General features: G+C 50.7%; 1 protein-coding gene and 1 non-coding gene across 2 annotated transcripts in view; both read right to left on the minus strand.

Annotated features, from left to right (window-relative positions):
* Positions 1-22,374, minus strand: part of LOC135515575 (receptor-type tyrosine-protein phosphatase beta-like) — a 141,899-nt gene that overhangs the window by 89,767 nt on the left and 29,758 nt on the right. The window contains 3 exon segments of the mRNA XM_064939196.1: positions 12,003-12,266; positions 14,837-15,106; positions 21,882-22,145. Coding sequence (XP_064795268.1) covers positions 12,003-12,266; positions 14,837-15,106; positions 21,882-22,145 — 798 coding nt within the window.
* On the minus strand, positions 15,342-15,417 carry trnav-uac (transfer RNA valine (anticodon UAC)). The gene has a single exon. It is a non-coding gene; the product is annotated as a tRNA-Val (tRNA).

Consider the following 22,374-nt stretch of genomic DNA (forward strand, 5'->3'; position numbering starts at 1 on the left):
CTGCAATAAGAAATGAACAAATGCAACCAACTGACTAGTGGCGAGTTTCCACTGACGATTTACTCCCGTGTTTTAGCCAAAAAGACTGTGACTTTTCTGTTTCTATCTACAGCAGGACCCCGTGTCTCACTGGGACATGGCTCCTGTTCTCTCTTGGGTCTAATGCCAGGCCGCTGGTACCTTTTCTGTTTCTATCTACAGCAGGACCCCGTGTCTCACTGGGACATGGCTCCTGTTCTCTCTTGGGTCTAATGCCAGGCCGCTGGTACCTTTTCTGTTTCTATCTACAGCAGGACCCCGTGTCTCACTGGGACATGGCTCCTGTTCTCTCTTGGGTCTAATGCCAGGGCGCTGGTACCTTTTCTGTTTCTATCTACAGCAGGACCCCGTGTCTCACTGGGACATGGCTCCTGTTCTCTCTTGGGTCTAATGCCAGGGCGCTGGTACCTTTTCTGTTTCTATCTACAGCAGGACCCCGTGTCTCACTGGGACATGGCTCCTGTTCTCTCTAGGGTCTAATGCCAGGCCGCTGGTACCTTTTCTGTTTCTATCTACAGCAGGACCCCGTGTCTCACTGGGACATGGCTCCTGTTCTCTCTTGGGTCTAATGCCAGGGCGCTGGTACCTTTTCTGTTTCTATCTACAGCAGGACCCCGTGTCTCACTGGGACATGGCTCCTGTTCTCTCTTGGGTCTAATGCCAGGCCGCTGGTACCTTTTCTGTTTCTATCTACAGCAGGACCCCGTGTCTCACTGGGACATGGCTCCTGTTCTCTCTTGGGTCTAATGCCAGGCCGCTGGTACCTTTTCTGTTTCTATCTACAGCAGGACCCCGTGTCTCACTGGGACATGGCTCCTGTTCTCTCTTGGGTCTAATGCCAGGCCGCTGGTACCTTTTCTGTTTCTATCTACAGCAGGACCCCGTGTCTCACTGGGACATGGCTCCTGTTCTCTCTTGGGTCTAATGCCAGGCCGCTGGTACCTTTTCTGTTTCTATCTACAGCAGGACCCCGTGTCTCACTGGGACATGGCTCCTGTTCTCTCTTGGGTCTAATGCCAGGGCGCTGGTACCTTTTCTGTTTCTATCTACAGCAGGACCCCGTGTCTCACTGGGACATGGCTCCTGTTCTCTCTTGGGTCTAATGCCAGGGCGCTGGTACCTTTTCTGTTTCTATCTACAGCAGGACCCCGTGTCTCACTGGGACATGGCTCCTGTTCTCTCTTGGGTCTAATGCCAGGCCGCTGGAACCTTTTCTGTTTCTATCTACAGCAGGACCCCGTGTCTCACTGGGACATGGCTCCTGTTCTCTCTTGGGTCTAATGCCAGGCCGCTGGTACCTTTTCTGTTTCTATCTACAGCAGGACCCCGTGTCTCACTGGGACATGGCTCCTGTTCTCTCTTGGGTCTAATGCCAGGCCGCTGGTACCTTTTCTGTTTCTATCTACAGCAGGACCCCGTGTCTCACTGGGACATGGCTCCTGTTCTCTCTTGGGTCTAATGCCAGGGCGCTGGTACCTTTTCTGTTTCTATCTACAGCAGGACCCCGTGTCTCACTGGGACATGGCTCCTGTTCTCTCTTGGGTCTAATGCCAGGCCGCTGGTACCTTTTCTGTTTCTATCTACAGCAGGACCCCGTGTCTCACTGGGACATGGCTCCTGTTCTCTCTTGGGTCTAATGCCAGGCCGCTGGTACCTTTTCTGTTTCTATCTACAGCAGGACCCCGTGTCTCACTGGGACATGGCTCCTGTTCTCTCTTGGGTCTAATGCCAGGGCGCTGGTACCTTTTCTGTTTCTATCTACAGCAGGACCCCGTGTCTCACTGGGACATGGCTCCTGTTCTCTCTTGGGTCTAATGCCAGGCCGCTGGTACTTTTTCTGTTTCTATCTACAGCAGGACCCCGTGTCTCACTGGGACATGGCTCCTGTTCTCTCTTGGGTCTAATGCCAGGCCGCTGGTACCTTTTCTGTTTCTATCTACAGCAGGACCCCGTGTCTCACTGGGACATGGCTCCTGTTCTCTCTTGGGTCTAATGCCAGGCCGCTGGTACCTTTTCTGTTTCTATCTACAGCAGGACCCCGTGTCTCACTGGGACATGGCTCCTGTTCTCTCTTGGGTCTAATGCCAGGCCGCTGGTACCTTTTCTGTTTCTATCTACAGCAGGACCCCGTGTCTCACTGGGACATGGCTCCTGTTCTCTCTTGGGTCTAATGCCAGGCCGCTGGTACCTTTTCTGTTTCTATCTACAGCAGGACCCCGTGTCTCACTGGGACATGGCTCCTGTTCTCTCTTGGGTCTAATGCCAGGCCGCTGGTACCTTTTCTGTTTCTATCTACAGCAGGACCCCGTGTCTCACTGGGACATGGCTCCTGTTCTCTCTTGGGTCTAATGCCAGGCCGCTGGTACCTTTTCTGTTTCTATCTACAGCAGGACCCCGTGTCTCACTGGGACATGGCTCCTGTTCTCTCTTGGGTCTAATGCCAGGCCGCTGGTACCTTTTCTGTTTCTATCTACAGCAGGACCCCGTGTCTCACTGGGACATGGCTCCTGTTCTCTCTTGGGTCTAATGCCAGGGCGCTGGTACCTTTTCTGTTTCTATCTACAGCAGGACCCCGTGTCTCACTGGGACATGGCTCCTGTTCTCTCTTGGGTCTAATGCCAGGGCGCTGGTACCTTTTCTGTTTCTATCTACAGCAGGACCCCGTGTCTCACTGGGACATGGCTCCTGTTCTCTCTTGGGTCTAATGCCAGGCCGCTGGTACCTTTTCTGTTTCTATCTACAGCAGGACCCCGTGTCTCACTGGGACATGGCTCCTGTTCTCTCTTGGGTCTAATGCCAGGCCGCTGGTACCTTTTCTGTTTCTATCTACAGCAGGACCCCGTGTCTCACTGGGACATGGCTCCTGTTCTCTCTTGGGTCTAATGCCAGGGCGCTGGTACATTTTCTGTTTCTATCTACAGCAGGACCCCGTGTCTCACTGGGACATGGCTCCTGTTCTCTCTTGGGTCTAATGCCAGGCCGCTGGTACCTTTTCTGTTTCTATCTACAGCAGGACCCCGTGTCTCACTGGGACATGGCTCCTGTTCTCTCTTGGGTCTAATGCCAGGGCGCTGGTACCTTTTCTGTTTCTATCTACAGCAGGACCCCGTGTCTCACTGGGACATGGCTCCTGTTCTCTCTTGGGTCTAATGCCAGGGCGCTGGTACCTTTTCTGTTTCTATCTACAGCAGGACCCCGTGTCTCACTGGGACATGGCTCCTGTTCTCTCTTGGGTCTAATGCCAGGCCGCTGGTACCTTTTCTGTTTCTATCTACAGCAGGACCCCGTGTCTCACTGGGACATGGCTCCTGTTCTCTCTTGGGTCTAATGCCAGGGTGCTGGTACCTTTTCTGTTTCTATCTACAGCAGGACCCCGTGTCTCACTGGGACATGGCTCCTGTTCTCTCTTGGGTCTAATGCCAGGCCGCTGGTACCTTTTCTGTTTCTATCTACAGCAGGACCCCGTGTCTCACTGGGACATGGCTCCTGTTCTCTCTTGGGTCTAATGCCAGGGCGCTGGTACCTTTTCTGTTTCTATCTACAGCAGGACCCCGTGTCTCACTGGGACATGGCTCCTGTTCTCTCTTGGGTCTAATGCCAGGCCGCTGGTACCTTTTCTGTTTCTATCTACAGCAGGACCCCGTGTCTCACTGGGACATGGCTCCTGTTCTCTCTTGGGTCTAATGCCAGGGCGCTGGTACCTTTTCTGTTTCTATCTACAGCAGGACCCCGTGTCTCACTGGGACATGGCTCCTGTTCTCTCTTGGGTCTAATGCCAGGCCGCTGGTACCTTTTCTGTTTCTATCTACAGCAGGACCCCGTGTCTCACTGGGACATGGCTCCTGTTCTCTCTTGGGTCTAATGCCAGGCCGCTGGTACCTTTTCTGTTTCTATCTACAGCAGGACCCCGTGTCTCACTGGGACATGGCTCCTGTTCTCTCTTGGGTCTAATGCCAGGGCGCTGGTACCTTTTCTGTTTCTATCTACAGCAGGACCCCGTGTCTCACTGGGACATGGCTCCTGTTCTCTCTTGGGTCTAATGCCAGGCCGCTGGTACCTTTTCTGTTTCTATCTACAGCAGGACCCCGTGTCTCACTGGGACATGGCTCCTGTTCTCTCTTGGGTCTAATGCCAGGCCGCTGGTACCTTTTCTGTTTCTATCTACAGCAGGACCCCGTGTCTCACTGGGACATGGCTCCTGTTCTCTCTTGGGTCTAATGCCAGGGCGCTGGTACCTTTTCTGTTTCTATCTACAGCAGGACCCCGTGTCTCACTGGGACATGGCTCCTGTTCTCTCTTGGGTCTAATGCCAGGGCGCTGGTACCTTTTCTGTTTCTATCTACAGCAGGACCCCGTGTCTCACTGGGACATGGCTCCTGTTCTCTCTTGGGTCTAATGCCAGGCCGCTGGTACCTTTTCTGTTTCTATCTACAGCAGGACCCCGTGTCTCACTGGGACATGGCTCCTGTTCTCTCTTGGGTCTAATGCCAGGCCGCTGGTACCTTTTCTGTTTCTATCTACAGCAGGACCCCGTGTCTCACTGGGACATGGCTCCTGTTCTCTCTTGGGTCTAATGCCAGGCCGCTGGTACCTTTTCTGTTTCTATCTACAGCAGGACCCCGTGTCTCACTGGGACATGGCTCCTGTTCTCTCTTGGGTCTAATGCCAGGGCGCTGGTACCTTTTCTGTTTCTATCTACAGCAGGACCCCGTGTCTCACTGGGACATGGCTCCTGTTCTCTCTTGGGTCTAATGCCAGGGCGCTGGTACCTTTTCTGTTTCTATCTACAGCAGGACCCCGTGTCTCACTGGGACATGGCTCCTGTTCTCTCTTGGGTCTAATGCCAGGCCGCTGGTACCTTTTCTGTTTCTATCTACAGCAGGACCCCGTGTCTCACTGGGACATGGCTCCTGTTCTCTCTTGGGTCTAATGCCAGGCCGCTGGTACCTTTTCTGTTTCTATCTACAGCAGGACCCCGTGTCTCACTGGGACATGGCTCCTGTTCTCTCTTGGGTCTAATGCCAGGGCGCTGGTACATTTTCTGTTTCTATCTACAGCAGGACCCCGTGTCTCACTGGGACATGGCTCCTGTTCTCTCTTGGGTCTAATGCCAGGCCGCTGGTACCTTTTCTGTTTCTATCTACAGCAGGACCCCGTGTCTCACTGGGACATGGCTCCTGTTCTCTCTTGGGTCTAATGCCAGGGCGCTGGTACCTTTTCTGTTTCTATCTACAGCAGGACCCCGTGTCTCACTGGGACATGGCTCCTGTTCTCTCTTGGGTCTATTGCCAGGGCGCTGGTACCTTTTCTGTTTCTATCTACAGCAGGACCCCGTGTCTCACTGGGACATGGCTCCTGTTCTCTCTTGGGTCTAATGCCAGGCCGCTGGTACCTTTTCTGTTTCTATCTACAGCAGGACCCCGTGTCTCACTGGGACATGGCTCCTGTTCTCTCTTGGGTCTAATGCCAGGGTGCTGGTACCTTTTCTGTTTCTATCTACAGCAGGACCCCGTGTCTCACTGGGACATGGCTCCTGTTCTCTCTTGGGTCTAATGCCAGGCCGCTGGTACCTTTTCTGTTTCTATCTACAGCAGGACCCCGTGTCTCACTGGGACATGGCTCCTGTTCTCTCTTGGGTCTAATGCCAGGGCGCTGGTACCTTTTCTGTTTCTATCTACAGCAGGACCCCGTGTCTCACTGGGACATGGCTCCTGTTCTCTCTTGGGTCTAATGCCAGGCCGCTGGTACCTTTTCTGTTTCTATCTACAGCAGGACCCCGTGTCTCACTGGGACATGGCTCCTGTTCTCTCTTGGGTCTAATGCCAGGGCGCTGGTACCTTTTCTGTTTCTATCTACAGCAGGACCCCGTGTCTCACTGGGACATGGCTCCTGTTCTCTCTTGGGTCTAATGCCAGGCCGCTGGTACCTTTTCTGTTTCTATCTACAGCAGGACCCCGTGTCTCACTGGGACATGGCTCCTGTTCTCTCTTGGGTCTAATGCCAGGCCGCTGGTACCTTTTCTGTTTCTATCTACAGCAGGACCCCGTGTCTCACTGGGACATGGCTCCTGTTCTCTCTTGGGTCTAATGCCAGGGCGCTGGTACCTTTTCTGTTTCTATCTACAGCAGGACCCCGTGTCTCACTGGGACATGGCTCCTGTTCTCTCTTGGGTCTAATGCCAGGCCGCTGGTACCTTTTCTGTTTCTATCTACAGCAGGACCCCGTGTCTCACTGGGACATGGCTCCTGTTCTCTCTTGGGTCTAATGCCAGGCCGCTGGTACCTTTTCTGTTTCTATCTACAGCAGGACCCCGTGTCTCACTGGGACATGGCTCCTGTTCTCTCTTGGGTCTAATGCCAGGCCGCTGGTACCTTTTCTGTTTCTATCTACAGCAGGACCCCGTGTCTCACTGGGACATGGCTCCTGTTCTCTCTTGGGTCTAATGCCAGGGCGCTGGTACCTTTTCTGTTTCTATCTACAGCAGGACCCCGTGTCTCACTGGGACATGGCTCCTGTTCTCTCTTGGGTCTAATGCCAGGCCGCTGGTACCTTTCATCTGGTACATACAGAGCATTCGGAAAGTATTCAGGCCCCTTGACCTTTTTCCACATTTTGTTAAGTTACAGCCTCATTCTAATATGAATTAAATAAAAATGATCCTCATCAATCTACACACAACACACCATAATGACAAAGCGAAAACAGGTTTTTAAACATTTTTGTAAATTTATAAAAAACAAATCAACAGAAATACCTTATTTATGTTAGTATTCAGACCCTTTTTCTTTGAGACTCTAAATTGAGATCAGGTGCATCTTGTTTCCATCGATCATCCTTGAGATGTTTCTACAACTTGATTTGGAAAGGCATACACCTGTCTATATAAGGTCCCACAGTTGACAGTGCATGTCAGAGCAAAAACCAAGCCATGAGGTGGAAGAAATTGTCCAGGAAGTGGAGGTGACCAAGAAACCGAAGGTCACTCTCACAGAACTCCAGAGTTCCTCTGTGGAGATAGGAGAAACTTCCAGAAGAACAACCATCTCTGCAGGCCTTCAGGGTAGAGTGGTCAGACGGAAGCCGCTCATCAGTAAAAGACACATGACAGCCTGCTTGGAGTTTGCCAAAAGGCACCTAAAGACCATGAGAAACAAGTCTCTCAGGCTGATGAAACCAAGATTGAACTCTTTGGCCTGAATGCCAGGCGTCACGTCTGGAGGAAACCTGGAACCATCCCTACGGTGAAGCATGGTGGTGGTAGCATCATGTCTGGAGGAAACCTGGAACCATCCCTACAGTGAAGCATGGTGGTGGTAGCATCATGTCTGGAGGAAACCTGGAACCATCCCTACAGTGAAGCATGGTGGTGGCAGCATCATGCTGTGGGGATGTTTTTCAGCGGCAGGGACTGGAAGACTAGTCAGGATTGAGGGAAAGATGAACGGAGCAAAGTACAGAGAGATCCTTGATGAAAACCAGCTCCAGAGCGCTCAGGACCTCAGACTGGGGCGAAGGTTCAACTTCCAACAGGACAACGACCCTAAGCACACAGCCAAGACAACGCAGGAGTGGCTTCGGGACCAGACTGTGGACTTCAACACCTCCTCACAAAGCATCTAAATGATGCAGAGGTTGTTGATTCTGCTCAATGCCAAGTCTTTTTTTGTGTCACAGTCCTGATGGAAATAACAATAACACCAGAGACACATTAAAATAAACCACTGGCTCAGTGGGGAAAAGCCCAAGGCGTTACAGTCATTTGCACTGGCTCAGTGGGGAAAAGCCCAAGGCGTTACAGTAATTTGCACTGGCTCAGTGGGGAAAAGCCCCAAGGCATTACAGTCATTTGCACTGGCTCAGTGGGGAAAAGCCCAAGGCATTACAGTCATTTGCACTGGCTCAGTGAGAAAAACCCCAAGGCATTACAGTCATTTGCACTGGCTCAGTGGGGAAAAACCCCAAGGCATTACAGTCATTTGCACTGGCTCAGTGAGGAAAAGCCCCAAGGCGTTACAGTCATTTGCACTGGCTCAGTGGGGAAAAGCCCCAAGGCGTTACAGTCATTTGCACTGGCTCAGTGGGGAAAACCCCAAGGCGTTACAGTCATTTGCACTGGCTCAGTGGGGAAAACCCCAAGGCGTTACAGTCATTTGCACTGGCTCAGTGGGGAAAAGCCCCAAGGCGTTACAGTAATTTGCACTGGCTCAGTGGGGAAAAACCCCAAGGCATTACAGTAATTTGCACTGGCTCAGTGGGGAAAACCCCAAGGCATTACAGTCATTTGCACTGGCTCAGTGGGGAAAACCCCAAGGCGTTACAGTCATTTGCACTGGCTCAGTGGGGAAAACCCCAAGGCGTTACAGTCATTTGCACTGGCTCAGTGGGGAAAACCCCAAGGCATTACAGTCATTTGCACTGGCTCAGTGGGGAAAACCCCAAGGCGTTACAGTCATTTGCACTGGCTCAGTGGGGAAAAGCCCAAGGCGTTACAGTAATTTGCACTGGCTCAGTGGGGAAACCCCAAGGCTTTACAGTCATTTGCACTGGCTCAGTGGGGAAACCCCAAGGCTTTACAGTCATTTGCACTGGCTCAGTGGGGAAAAGCCCAAGGCGTTACAGTAATTTGCACTGGCTCAGTGGAAAAACCCCAAGGCTTTACAGTCATTTGCATTTAGATTGTAATAATGACAGCTGCGCTGTGAAGGAAAAGATTGTCATTGACAGACAGACGCACCACTTCAGATGCTGTGGGGTGTTACCCTGTCTGACACTTCTGTTTTTTTTTAGAATGACTTGTAAGTACATCTAAAGTTGTAGCAGACATTTGGCTTGTTAGGCACAATATATGTTGAGAAAACCTTGGCTCATAAAAAAAAAATGTACAGCAATTAGCGTTCACATTCAGCCGGATGTCTGTGGTGATACTTTTTGAGGACGACACGGAGTCATGGAGGACACATTATATTATATCATTACTACATTCAGAATTAATTTCACATGTCACATGTCCGTCAAGTCACATGTCCGTCAAGTCACATGTCCGTCAAGTCACATGTCCGTCAAGTCACATGTCCGTCAAGTCACATGTCCGGCAAGTCACATGTCCATCAAGTCACATGTCCATCAAGTCACATGTCCATTGTGTCACATGTCCATCATGTCACATGTCCATCAAGTCACATGTCCATCAAGTCACATGTCCGTCAAGTCACATGTCCGTCAAGTCACATGTCCATCAAGTCACATGTCCAACAAGTCACATGTCCAACAAGTCACATGTCCAACAAGTCACATGTCCATAAAGTCACATGTCCATTGTGTCACATGTCCATCATGTCACATGTCCATCAAGTCACATGTCCATCAAGTCACATGTCCATCAAGTCACATGTCCATCAAGTCACATGTCCATCGTGTCACATGTCCATCATGTCACATGTTCATCAAGTCACATGTCCATCAAGTCACATGTCCATAAAGTCACATGTCCATCGCGTCACATGTCCATCATGTCACATGTCCATCAAGTCACATGTCCATAAAGTCACATGTCCATCGTGTCACATGTCCATCATGTCACATGTCCATCAAGTCACATGTCAATCAAGTCACATGTCCATCAAGTCACATGTCCATCGTGTCACATGTCCATCAAGTCACATGTCCATCAAGTCACATGTCCAACAAGTCACATGTCCGTCAAGTCACATGTCCGGCAAGTCACATGTCCACGGCTGGCACTTGGATCTATACAGAGAGCTAAAATGAATAATATTCATGTAAATCTCTCCTGACTCAAAGTGGAGGAGAGATTGACTTCATGTTGAATGCACCTAGCGGTCTGTTTAATCTACTGGCACACAGCTCAGACTCCCAACAAGACATGCCACCAGAGGTCTCTTCACAGTCCCCAAGTCCAGAACAGACTATGGCATAGGCACAGTACTACATAGAGCCATGACTACATGGAACTCTATTCCACAGTACTACATAGAGCCATGACTACATGGAACTCTATTCCACAGTACTACACAGAGCCATGACAACATGGAACTCTATTCCACAGTACTACACAGAGCCATGACTACATGGAACTCTATTCCACAGTGCTACATAGAGCCATGACTACATGGAACTCTATTCCACAGTACTACATAGAGACATGACTACATGGAACTCTATTCCACAGTACTACATAGAGACATGACAACATGGAACTCTATTCCACAGTACTACATAGAGACATGACAACATGGAACTCTATTTCACAGTACTACATAGAGCCATGACTACATGGAACTCTATTCCACAGTACTACACAGAGCCATGACAACATGGAACTCTATTCCACAGTACTACACTGAGCCATGACTACATGGAACTCTATTCCACAGTACTACATAGAGCCATGACTACATGGAACTCTATTCCACAGTGCTACATAGAGCCATGACTACATGGAACTCTATTCCACAGTACTACATAGAGCCATGACTACATGGAACTCTATTCCACAGTACTACATAGAGACATGACTACATGGAACTCTATTCCACAGTACTACATAGAGCCATGACTACATGGAACTCTATTCCACGTCAAGTAACTGATGCAAGCAGTGAAATTAGATTTTTTTAAACTAATAAAAAATACACCTTATGGAAGAGAGGGTACTGTGAAGAGACACACAGGCACAGCCACGTGCATACAAACATACAATGACATATTCACTATACACACACATACACATGGATTTTGGGTTGTAGATATGTGGTAGTAGAGTAGGGGCCTGAGGGCACACATTCAATGTGTTGTGAAACCTGTTGTGAATGTTTTGTAATGTTTTAGAAATGATAGAACTGCCTTCATTTTGCTGGACCCCAGGAATAGTAGCTGCTGCCTTGGCAGGAACTAATGGGGATCCATAATAAACCCCAGGAAGAGTAGCTGCTGCCTTGGCAGGAACTAATGTGGATCCATAATAAACCCCAGGAAGAGTAGCTGCTGCCTTGACAGGAACTAATGGGGATCCATAATAAACCCCAGGAAGAGTAGCTGCTGCCTTGACAGGAACTAATGGGGATCCTTAATAAACCCCAGGAAGAGTAGCTGCTGCCTTGACAGGAACTAATGGGGATCCATAATAAACCCCAGGAAGAGGAGCTGCTGTCTTGACAGGAACTAATGGGGATCCATAATAAACCCCAGGAAGAGTAGCTGCTGCTTTGGCAGGAACTAATGGGGATCCTTGATAAACCCCAGGAAGAGTAGCTGCTGCCTTCACAGGAACTAATGGGGATCCATAATAAACCCCAGGAAGAGTAGCTGCTGCCTTCACAGGAACTAATGGGGATCCATAATAAACCCCAGGAAGAGTAGCTGCTGCCTTGACAGGAACTAATGGGGATCCTTAATAAACCCCAGGAAGAGTAGCTGCTGCCTTAACAGGAACTAATGGGGATCCATAATAAACCCCAGGAAGAGTAGCTGCTGCCTTGACAGGAACTAATGGGGATCCATAATAAACCCCAGGAAGAGTAGCTGCTGCCTTGACAGGAACTAATGGGGATCCATAATAAACCCCAGGAAGAGTAGCTGCTGCCTTGACAGGAACTAATGGGGATCCTTAATAAACCCCAGGAAGAGTAGCTGCTGCCTTGACAGGAACTAATGGGGATCCATAATAAACCCCAGGAAGAGTAGCTGCTGCCTTGACAGGAACAAATGGGGATCCATAATAAACCCCAGGAAGAGTAGCTGCTGCTTTGGCAGGAACTAATGGGGATCCTTGATAAATACATATACTAATATTCATACACTACTCCCGGGTGAAATGCACGTCAACGCAAACAGAATTTGAGGTGTTGATTTAGCTTGGAGTTTGGGACGGTGTTGGACTACAAAGCACACTTCAATTATTTGACCCAGGTGTGTCAGATGATTCCCGTGTGTGTCCGTCTCACCTGTCCGTGCGAGGATAGATGAGTCACTGCTCATGCCTCTGCTCCTGCTCACCACCTCCATCTTGTACAGCGTCCCTGGGACCAGACCAGAGAAGGAGCACGTCTGGGTTCCGGCCTCCACGGTCTGACGGCCACGCAACGTCTCGTCAACGTTATACAGGAACAGGTCGTAACCGTCCACGTAGCCCTCGGACGGGCGCCAGGTGAAACTCAGACCGCTGGTGTTGGCAGTCATCACCGTCAGACCGTTGACTGCAGCTGGACCTGAGGGAGGGAAAGAGGGAGGGAGAGAGGGGAGGAGGGAGGTAAGGAGAGAGAAAGAGAGGGAGAGAGAGAGGGGAGGAGTGCGGTAAGGAGAGGGAGAGAGAGAGAGAGAGAGAGAGAGAGAGAGAGAGGGGAGGAGGGTGGTAAGGAGAGAGAGAGAGAGAGAGAGAGAGAGGGAGAGAGGGAGAGAGAGAGAGGGGGAGGAGGGAGGTAAGGAGAGAGAAAGAGAGGGGGAGAGAGAGAGAGAGAGAGAGAGAGAGAGAGAGAGAGAGAGAGAGGGGGGGGCGGTAAGGAGAGAGAGAGGGAGAGAGGGAGAGAGAGAGAGGGGGGAGGAGGGAGGTAAGGAGAGAGAAAGAGAGGGAGAGAGAGAGAGGGGAGGAGGGAGGTAAGGAGAGAGAAAGAGAGGGAGAGAGAGAGAGGGGAGGAGGGTGGTAAGGAGAGAGAGAGGGAGAGATACTTTTATTTCTATTTCTGCTATTACCTGATACAGTGATACAGTAATAATGACTGTCTCTGACACAGTAATAATGACTGTCTCTAATACAGTGATAATGACCGTCTCTGATACAGTGATAATGACCACCTCTGATACAGTGATAATGACTGTCTCTGACACAGTGATAATAACTGTCTCTTAAACAGTAATAATGACTGTCTCTGATACAGCAATAATGACTGTCTCTGATACAGTAATAATGACTGTCTCTGACACAGCGATAATGACTGTCTCTGACACAGTAATAATGACTGTCTCTGATACAGTAATAATGGCTGTCTCTGATACAGCGATAATGACTGTCTCTGATATAGCGATAATGACTATCTCTCATACAGCAATAATGACTACCTCTGATACAGCGATAATGACTGTCTCCGATGTAGCGATAATGGCTGTCTCTGACATAGCAACTATGACTGTCTCCGATATAGCGATAATGACTGTCTCTGATACAGCGATAATGACGGTCTCTGACACAGCGATAATGACTGTCTCCGATGTAGCGATAATGGCTGTCTCTGACATAGCAACAATGACTGTCTCTGATATAGCGATAATGACTATCTCTGACACAGTAATAATGACGGTCTCTGATACAGCGATAATGACTGTCTCTGACACAGCGATAATGACTATCTCTGACACAGTAATAATGACGGTCTCTGATACAGCGATAATGACTGTCTCTGACACAGCGATAATGACTATCTCTGACACAGTAATAATGACGGTCTCTGATACAGCGATAATGACTGTCTCTGACACAGCAATAATGACTATCTCTGACACAGTAATAATGACAATCTCTGATACAGCGATAATGACTGTCTCTGATATAGTGATAATGACTATCTCTCATACAGCGATAATGACTGTCTCTGACACAGCGTTAATGACTGTCTCTGACGCAGCGATAATGGCTGTCTCTGACATAGCAACCATGACTGTCTCCGATATAGCGATAATGACGGTCTCCGACACAGCGATAATGACTGTCTCTGATACAGCGATAATGACTGTCTCTGATACAGCGATAATGACTGTCTCCGACACAGCGATAATGACTGTCTCCGATACAGTGATAATGACTGCCTCTGATACAGTGATAATGGCTGTCTCTGATACAGTGAAAATGACTGTCTCTGACACAGTGATAATGACTGTCTCTGATACAGTGATAATGACTGCCTCTGATACAGTGATAATGGCTGTCTCTGATACAGTGAAAATGACTGTCTCTGACACAGTGAAAATGACTGTCTCTGACACAGTGATAATGACTGTCTCTGACACAGTGCTAATGACTGTCTCTGACACAGTGATAATGACTGTCTCTGACACAGCGATAATGACTGTCTCTGACACAGTGCTAATGACTGTCTCTGACAGTGATAATGACTGTCTCTGACACAGTGCTAATGACTGTCTCTGATACAGCGATAATGACTGTCTCTGATACAGCGATAATGACTGTCTCTGACACAGTGATAATGACTGTCTCTGACAGTGATAATGACTGTCTCTGATACAGTGATAATGACTGTCTCTGATACAGTGATAATGACTGTCTCTGATACAGTGATCATGACTGTCTCTGACACAGTGCTAATGACTGTCTCTGACACAGTGCTAATGACTGTCTCTGATACAGTGATAATGACGGTCTCTGATACAGTGATAATGACTGTCTCTGACACAGTGATAATGACGGTCTCCGATACAGCGATAATGATGGTCTCTGACAGTGATAATGACTGTCTCTGATACAGTGCTAATGACTGTCTCTGACACAGTGCTAATTACTGTCTCTGACACAGCGATAATGACTGCCTCCGATACAGCGATAATGACTGTCTCTGATACAGCGATAATGACTGTCTCTGACACAGTGATAATGACGGTCTCTGACAGCGATAATGACTGTCTCTGACAGTGATAATGACTGTCTCTGATACACTGCTAATGACTGTCTCTGACACAGTGATAATGACTGTCTCTGACACATTGATAATGACTTTCTCTGACACAGTGATAATGACTGTCTCTGACACAGGAAAGTGGTGCCTCTTACGTGTTTGTCCCTCAGCCACGGCCTCCTTGCCGTAGATCCCTCCACTGACGGACACGACCCGAACTCGGTACCACTTCCCAGGGGTGAGCTGGTCGAAGAGGTGCCTGGTGGAGCCCTGGGGCATGGAAATATTAGAGACTAAGTCACGTCCATCATCCAGGAGCTGGATCTTGTAACCATCGTACACTCCCACTGTAGTCTCCCAGGTCACTGTCAGACTGTGGGTGGTGTGGTCACTGTCTGCCTGGAGCGCTGTCACTGTGGAGGGGACTGGAGAGAGAGAGAGAGAGAGAGAGAGAGAGAGAGAGAGAGAGAGAGAGAGAGAGACAGACAAAGAGAAAGAGACAAAGAGAAAGAGACAGACAGAGAGCCGTTAATAATATAATAATATAATAATAATAATAATATAATAATAATAATAATAATAATAATATATCCCATTTAGCAGACGCTTTTGTCCAAAGCGACTTACAAGTCGGCTGGGGCCACTACTTTTGCATATGGGTGGCCCCAGCGGGAATCGAACCCACGACGCTTGGCGTTGTAAGCGCCATGCTCTACCGACTGAGCCACACAGGACCCTACATCCTACATCCGTTACATTCTACAACCACCTAAAAGAAAGTGGGGGGGGGGGATTGGATAGGTCCAGGGAGAGGTTAGACATCCCCCATGGCTGGGAGGGGATTGGATAGATCCAGGGAGAGGTTAGACATCCCCATGGCTGGGAGGGGATTGGATAGATCCAGGGAGAGGTTAAACATCCCCATGGCTGGGAGGGGATTGGATAGATCCAGGGAGAGGTTAGACATCCCCCATGGCTGGGAGGGGATTGGATAGATCCAGGGAGAGGTTAAACATCCCCATGGCTGGGAGGGGATTGGATAGATCCAGGGAGAGGTTAAACATCCCCATGGCTGGGAGGGGATTGGATAGATCCAGGGAGAGGTTAAACATCCCCATGGCTGGGAGGGGATTGGATAGATCCAGGGAGAGGTTAAACATCCCCATGGCTGGGAGGGGATTGGATAGATCCAGGGAGAGGTTAGACATCCCCCATGGCTGGGAGGGGATTGGATAGATCCAGGGAGAGGTTAGACATCCCCATGGCTGGGAGGGGATTGGATAGATCCAGGGAGAGGTTAGACATCCCCCATGGCTGGGAGGGGATTGGATAGATCCAGGGAGAGGTTAGACATCCCCATGGCTGGGAGGGGATTGGATAGATCCAGGGAGAGGTTAAACATCCCCATGGCTGGGAGGGGATTGGATAGATCCAGGGAGAGGTTAGACATCCCCCATGGCTGGGAGGGGATTGGATAGATCCAGGGAGAGGTTAAACATCCCCATGGCTGGGAGGGGATTGGATAGATCCAGGGAGAGGTTAAACATCCCCATGGCTGGGAGGGGATTGGATAGATCCAGGGAGAGGTTAAACATCCCCATGGCTGGGAGGGGATTGGATAGATCCAGGGAGAGGTTAAACATCCCCATGGCTGGGAGGGGATTGGATAGATCCAGGGAGAGGTTAGACATCCCCCATGGCTGGGAGGGATTGGATAGATCCAGGGAGAGGTTAAACATCCCCATGGCTGGGAGGGGATTGGATAGATCCAGGGAGAGGTTAGACATCCCCCATGGCTGGGAGGGGATTGGATAGATCCAGGGAGAGGTTAGACATCCCCATGGCTGGGAGGGGATTGGATAGATCCAGGGAGAGGTTAGACATCCCCCATGGCTGGGAGGGGATTGGATAGATCCAGGGAGAGGTTAGACATCCCCATGGCTGGGAGGGGATTGGATAGATCCAGGGAGAGGTTAGACATCCCCCATGGCTGGGAGGGGATTGGATAGATCCAGGGAGAGGTTAAACATCCCCCATGGCTGGGAGGGGATTGGATAGATCCAGGGAGAGGTTAAACATCCCCCATGGCTGGGAGGGGATTGGATAGATCCAGGGAGAGGTTAAACATCCCCATGGCTGGGAGGGGATTGGATAGATCCAGGGAGAGGTTAAACATCCCCCATGGCTGGGAGGGGATTGGATAGATCCAGGGAGAGGTTAAACATCCCCCATGGCTGGGAGGGGATTGGATAGATCCAGGGAGAGGTTAAACATCCCCCATGGCTGGGAGGGGATTGGATAGATCCAGGGAGAGGTTAAACATCCCCCATGGCTGGGAGGGGATTGGACAGGTCCAGGGAGAGGTTAAACATCCCCCATGGCTGGGAGGGGATTGGATAGATCCAGGGAGAGGTTAAACATCCCCCATGGCTGGGAGGGGATTGGATAGATCCAGGGAGAGGTTAAACATTCGCCATGGCTGGGAGGGGATTGGATAGATCCAGGGAGAGGTTAAACATCCCCCATGGCTGGGAGGGGATTGGATAGATCCAGGGAGAGGTTAAACATCCCCATGGCTGGGAGGGGATTGGATAGATCCAGGGAGAGGTTAAACATCCCCATGGCTGGGAGGGGATTGGATAGATCCAGGGAGAGGTTAAACATCCCCCATGGCTGGGAGGGGATCGGATAGATCCAGGGAGAGGTTAAACATCCCCCATGGCTGGGAGGGGATTGGATAGATCCAGGGAGAGATTAGACATCCCCATGGCTGGGAGGGGATTGGATAGATCCAGGGAGAGGTTAAACATCCCCCATGGCTGGGAGGGGATTGGATAGATCCAGGGAGAGATTAGACATCCCCATGGCTGGGAGGGGATTGGATAGATCCAGGGAGAGGTTAGACATCCCCCATGGCTGGGAGGGGATCGGATAGATCCAGGGAGAGGTTAAACATCCCCATGGCTGGGAGGGGATTGGATAGATCCAGGGAGAGGTTAGACATCCCCATGGCTGGGAGGGGATTGGATAGATCCAGGGAGAGGTTAGACATCCCCCATGGCTGGGAGGGGATTGGATAGATCCAGCGAGAGGTTAAACATCCCCATGGCTGGGAGGGGATTGGATAGATCCAGGGAGAGGTTAAACATCCCCATGGCTGGGAGGGGATTGGATAGATCCAGGGAGAGGTTAAACATCCCCATGGCTGGGAGGGGATTGGATAGATCCAGGGAGAGGTTAAACATCCCCCATGGCTGGGAGGGGATTGGATAGATCCAGGGAGAGGTTAGACATCCCCCATGGCTGGGAGGGGATTGGATAGATCCAGGGAGAGGTTAAACATCCCCATGGCTGGGAGGGGATTGGATAGATCCAGGGAGAGGTTAAACATCCCCATGGCTGGGAGGGGATTGGATAGATCCAGGGAGAGGTTAAACATCCCCATGGCTAGGAGGGGATTGGATAGATCCAGGGAGAGGTTAAACATCCCCCATGGCTGGGAGTGGATTGGATAGATCCAGGGAGAGGTTAAACATCCCCATGGCTGGGAGGGGATTGGATAGATCCAGGGAGAGGTTAGACATCCCCATGGCTGGGAGGGGATTGGATAGATCCAGGGAGAGGTTAGACATCCCCCATGGCTGGGAGGGGATTGGATAGATCCAGGGAGAGGTTAAACATCCCCATGGCTGGGAGGGGATTGGATAGATCCAGGGAGAGGTTAAACATCCCCCATGGCTGGGATGGGATTGGATAGATCCAGGGAGAGGTTAGACATCCCCATGGCTGGGAGGGGATTGGATAGATCCAGGGAGAGGTTAAACATCCCCATGGCTGGGAGGGGATTGGATAGATCCAGGGAGAGGTTAGACATCCCCCATGGCTGGGAGGGGGTTGGATAGATCCAGGGAGAGGTTAGACATCCCCATGGCTGGGAGGGGATTGGATAGATCCAGGGAGAGGTTAAACATCCCCCATGGCTGGGAGGGGATTGGATAGATCCAGGGAGAGGTTAGACATCCCTCATGGCTGGGAGGGGATTGGATAGATCCAGGGAGAGGTTAGACATCCCTCATGGCTGGGAGGGGATTGGATAGATCCAGGGAGAGGTTAGACATCCCTCATGGCTGGGAGGGGATTGGATAGATCCAGGGAGAGGTTAGACATCCCCCATGGCTGGGAGGGGATTGGATAGATCCAGGGAGAGGTTAGACATCCCTCATGGCTGGGAGGGGATTGGATAGATCCAGGGAGAGGTTAGACATCCCCCATGGCTGGGAGGGGATTGGATAGATCCAGGGAGAGGTTAAACATCCCCCATGGCTGGGAGGGGATTGGATAGATCCAGGGAGAGGTTAGACATCCCCATGGCTGGGAGGGGATTGGATAGATCCAGGGAGAGGTTAGACATCCCCCATGGCTGGGAGGGGATTGGATAGATCCAGGGAGAGGTTAGACATCCCCCATGGGTTGAGGGTTATATTGCAGTACTCTTGATCTCTGAATTTATGAAGAGAATCAGTTTCCAATGATTTTAGAGTTAGACTTTTCCATGAAGACGACAAATGATAATGACAACTGTTGATGATAATGACAACGGTTGATGATAATGACAACTGTTGTTCCGCTATAATTCAAGAGAAAGCCCTGTGTGTCTTAATGGCTCCAGTCCAAACTATGTGTTATCATACAGGTCTATTCTGAACATTCACCTGTTCATCCAGTAGCACTGCTGTTATTGACCAGTGTTCCACTCAGGGACTGAGCTGTCCCCTCCCTCCCTGCCTCTCCACCCTCCCTCTCCTATTCTCCTCTCATTCCCCCTCCTATTCTCCTCTCATTCCCTCTTCTATTCTCCTCCCATTCCCACTTCTATTCTCCTCCCATTCCCCCTCCTATTCCCCCTCTCTCCTATTCTCCTCCCATTCCCTCTCCTATTCTCCTCCCATTCCCCCTCCTATTCCCCCCTCTCTCCTATTCTCCTCCCATTCCCTCTCCTATTCCCCTCTCATTCCCTCTTCTATTCTCCTCCCATTCCCTCTCCTATTCTCCTCTCATTCCCTCTTCTATTCTCCTCCCATTCCCTCTTCTATTCTCCTCCCATTCCCCCTCCTATTCCCCCTCTCTCCTATTCTCCTCCCATTCCCTCTCCTATTCTCCTCCCATTCCCCCTCCTATTCCCCCTCTCTCCTATTCTCCTCCCATTCCCTCTCCTATTCTCCTCTCATTCCCTCTTCTATTCTCCTCCCATTCCCCCTCCTATTCCCCCCTCTCCTATTCTCCTCCCATTCCCTCTCCTATTCCCCTCTCTCTCCTATTCTCCTCCCATTCCCCCTCCTATTCCCCCTCTCTCCTATTCTCCTCCCATTCCCCCTCCTATTCCCCCCTCTCTCCTATTCTCCTCCCATTCCCTCTCCTATTCTCCTCTCATTCCCCCTCCTATTCCCCCCCCATCTCCTATTCTCCTCCCATTCCCCCTCCTATTCCCCCTCTCTCCTATTCTCCTCCCATTCCCTCTTCTATTCCCCCTCTCTCCTATTCTCCTCCCATTCCCCCTCCTATTCCCCCCCTCTCTCTCCTATTCTCCTCCCATTCCCCCTCCTATTCCCCCTCTCTCCTATTCTCCTCCCATTCCCCCTCCTATTCCCCCTCTCTCCTATTCTCCTCCCATTCCCCCTCCTATTCCCCCTCTCTCCTATTCTCCTCCCATTCCCTCTTCTATTCCCCCCCTCTCTCCTATTCTCCTCCCATTCCCCCTCCTATTCCCCTCTCTCTCCTATTCTCCTCCCATTCCCCCTCCTATTCCCCCTCTCTCCTATTCTCCTCCCATTCCCTCTTCTATTCCCCCTCTCTCCTATTCTCCTCCCATTCCCCCTCCTATTCCCCTCTCTCCTATTCTCCTCCCATTCCCTCTTCTATTCCCCCCTCTCTCCTATTCTCCTCCCATTCCCCCTCCTATTCCCCCCTCTCTCCTATTCTCCTCCCATTCCCCCTCCTATTCCCCCCTCTCTCCTATTCTCCTCCCATTCCCCCTCCTATTCCCCCCCCTCTCTCCTATTCTCCTCCCATTCCCTCTTCTATTCCCCCTCTCTCCTATTCTCCTCCCATTCCCCCTCCTATTCCCCCTCTCTCCTATTCTCCTCCCATTCCCCCTCCTATTCCCCCTCTCTCTCTATTCTCCTCCCATTCCCCCTCCTATTCCCCCCCTCTCTCCTATTCTCCTCCCATTCCCCCTCCTATTCCCCCCTCTCTCCCTATTCTCCTCCCATTCCCCCTCCTATTCCCCCTCTCTCCTATTCTCCTCCCATTCCCTCTTCTATTCCCCCCCCTCTCTCCTATTCTCCTCCCATTCCCCCTCCTATTCCCCCTCTCTCCTATTCTCCTCCCATTCCCTCTTCTATTCCCCCTCTCTCCTATTCTCCTCCCATTCCCCCTCCTATTCCCCTCTCTCTCCTATTCTCCTCCCATTCCCCCTCCTATTCCCCCTCTCTCCTATTCTCCTCCCATTCCCCCTCCTATTCCCCCCCCATCTCTCCTATTCTCCTCCCATTCCCCCTCCTATTCCCCCTCTCTCCTATTCTCCTCCCATTCCCCCTCCTATTCCCCCTCTCTCCTATTCTCCTCCCATTCCCCCTCCTATTCCCCTCTCTCTCCTATTCTCCTCCCATTCCCCTCCTATTCCCCCTCTCTCCTATTCTCCTCCCATTCCCTCTTCTATTCCCCCTCTCTCCCTATTCTCCTCCCATTCCCTCTCCTATTCCCCTCTCTCTCCTATTCTCCTCCCATTCCCCCTCCTATTCCCCCCTCTCTCCTATTCTCCTCCCATTCCCCCTCCTATTCCCCCTCTCTCCTATTCTCCTCCCATTCCCCCTCCTATTCCCCTCTCTCTTCTATTCTCCTCCCATTCCCCCTCCTATTCCCCCCTCTCTCCTATTCTCCTCCCATTCCCTCTCCTATTCCCCCTCTCTCCTATTCTCCTCCCATTCCCTCTCCTATTCCCCTCTCTCTCCTATTCTCCTCCCATTCCCTCTCCTATTCTCCTCTCATTCCCTCTTCTATTCTCCTCCCATTCCCCCTCCTATTCTCCTCCCATTCCCTCTCCTATTCCCCCTCTCTCCTATTCTCCTCCCATTACCTCTCCTATTCCCCTCTCTCTCCTATTCTCCTCCTATTCCCTCTCCTATTCCCCTCCCTCCTTACCTGTTCGTCCAGTAGTTGTTGAATTATTGACCAGTATTCCACTCAGGGACTGAACCTCGACCCCGTACAGCTGTCCTGGTACCAGACCCTGAAAGTCCAGCTCAGTGACGTGTTTGGGGACAGGTCTGGTCTCCAGAAGGTGTGCTCCCTGGGATAGGGACACGGTGTACATGTCCACGTCTCCATCACCAGGGGTCCAGGACACCCTCAGACTGGCAGCCTGGTCCCCTGGCCGGGCATGGAGGTTCCTCACCTGGCTGGGGACTGGGGGGGTTGAGAGAGAAGGCAGAGAGACAGGAGTGAAGGGAGGGGGGAGGAGAATGGAGATGGGTCAGAATGTGGATCACTTATAAAAAAATAAGTTGAAGACTGGCCAAAAAAACAACGTGGTGTTTTTTTATTTTAAAATCTTTAGATGATGTTCTACGGAACGAAGTGATAACAAAAGGTTATTCTGTTGTTTTACCTGAAATACCTGTGACAGAAATGCTAT

The sequence above is a fragment of the Oncorhynchus masou genome, chromosome 27 (assembly GCF_036934945.1).
Source record: "Oncorhynchus masou masou isolate Uvic2021 chromosome 27, UVic_Omas_1.1, whole genome shotgun sequence".
In the NCBI taxonomy this organism is placed as follows: domain Eukaryota; kingdom Metazoa; phylum Chordata; class Actinopteri; order Salmoniformes; family Salmonidae; genus Oncorhynchus; species Oncorhynchus masou.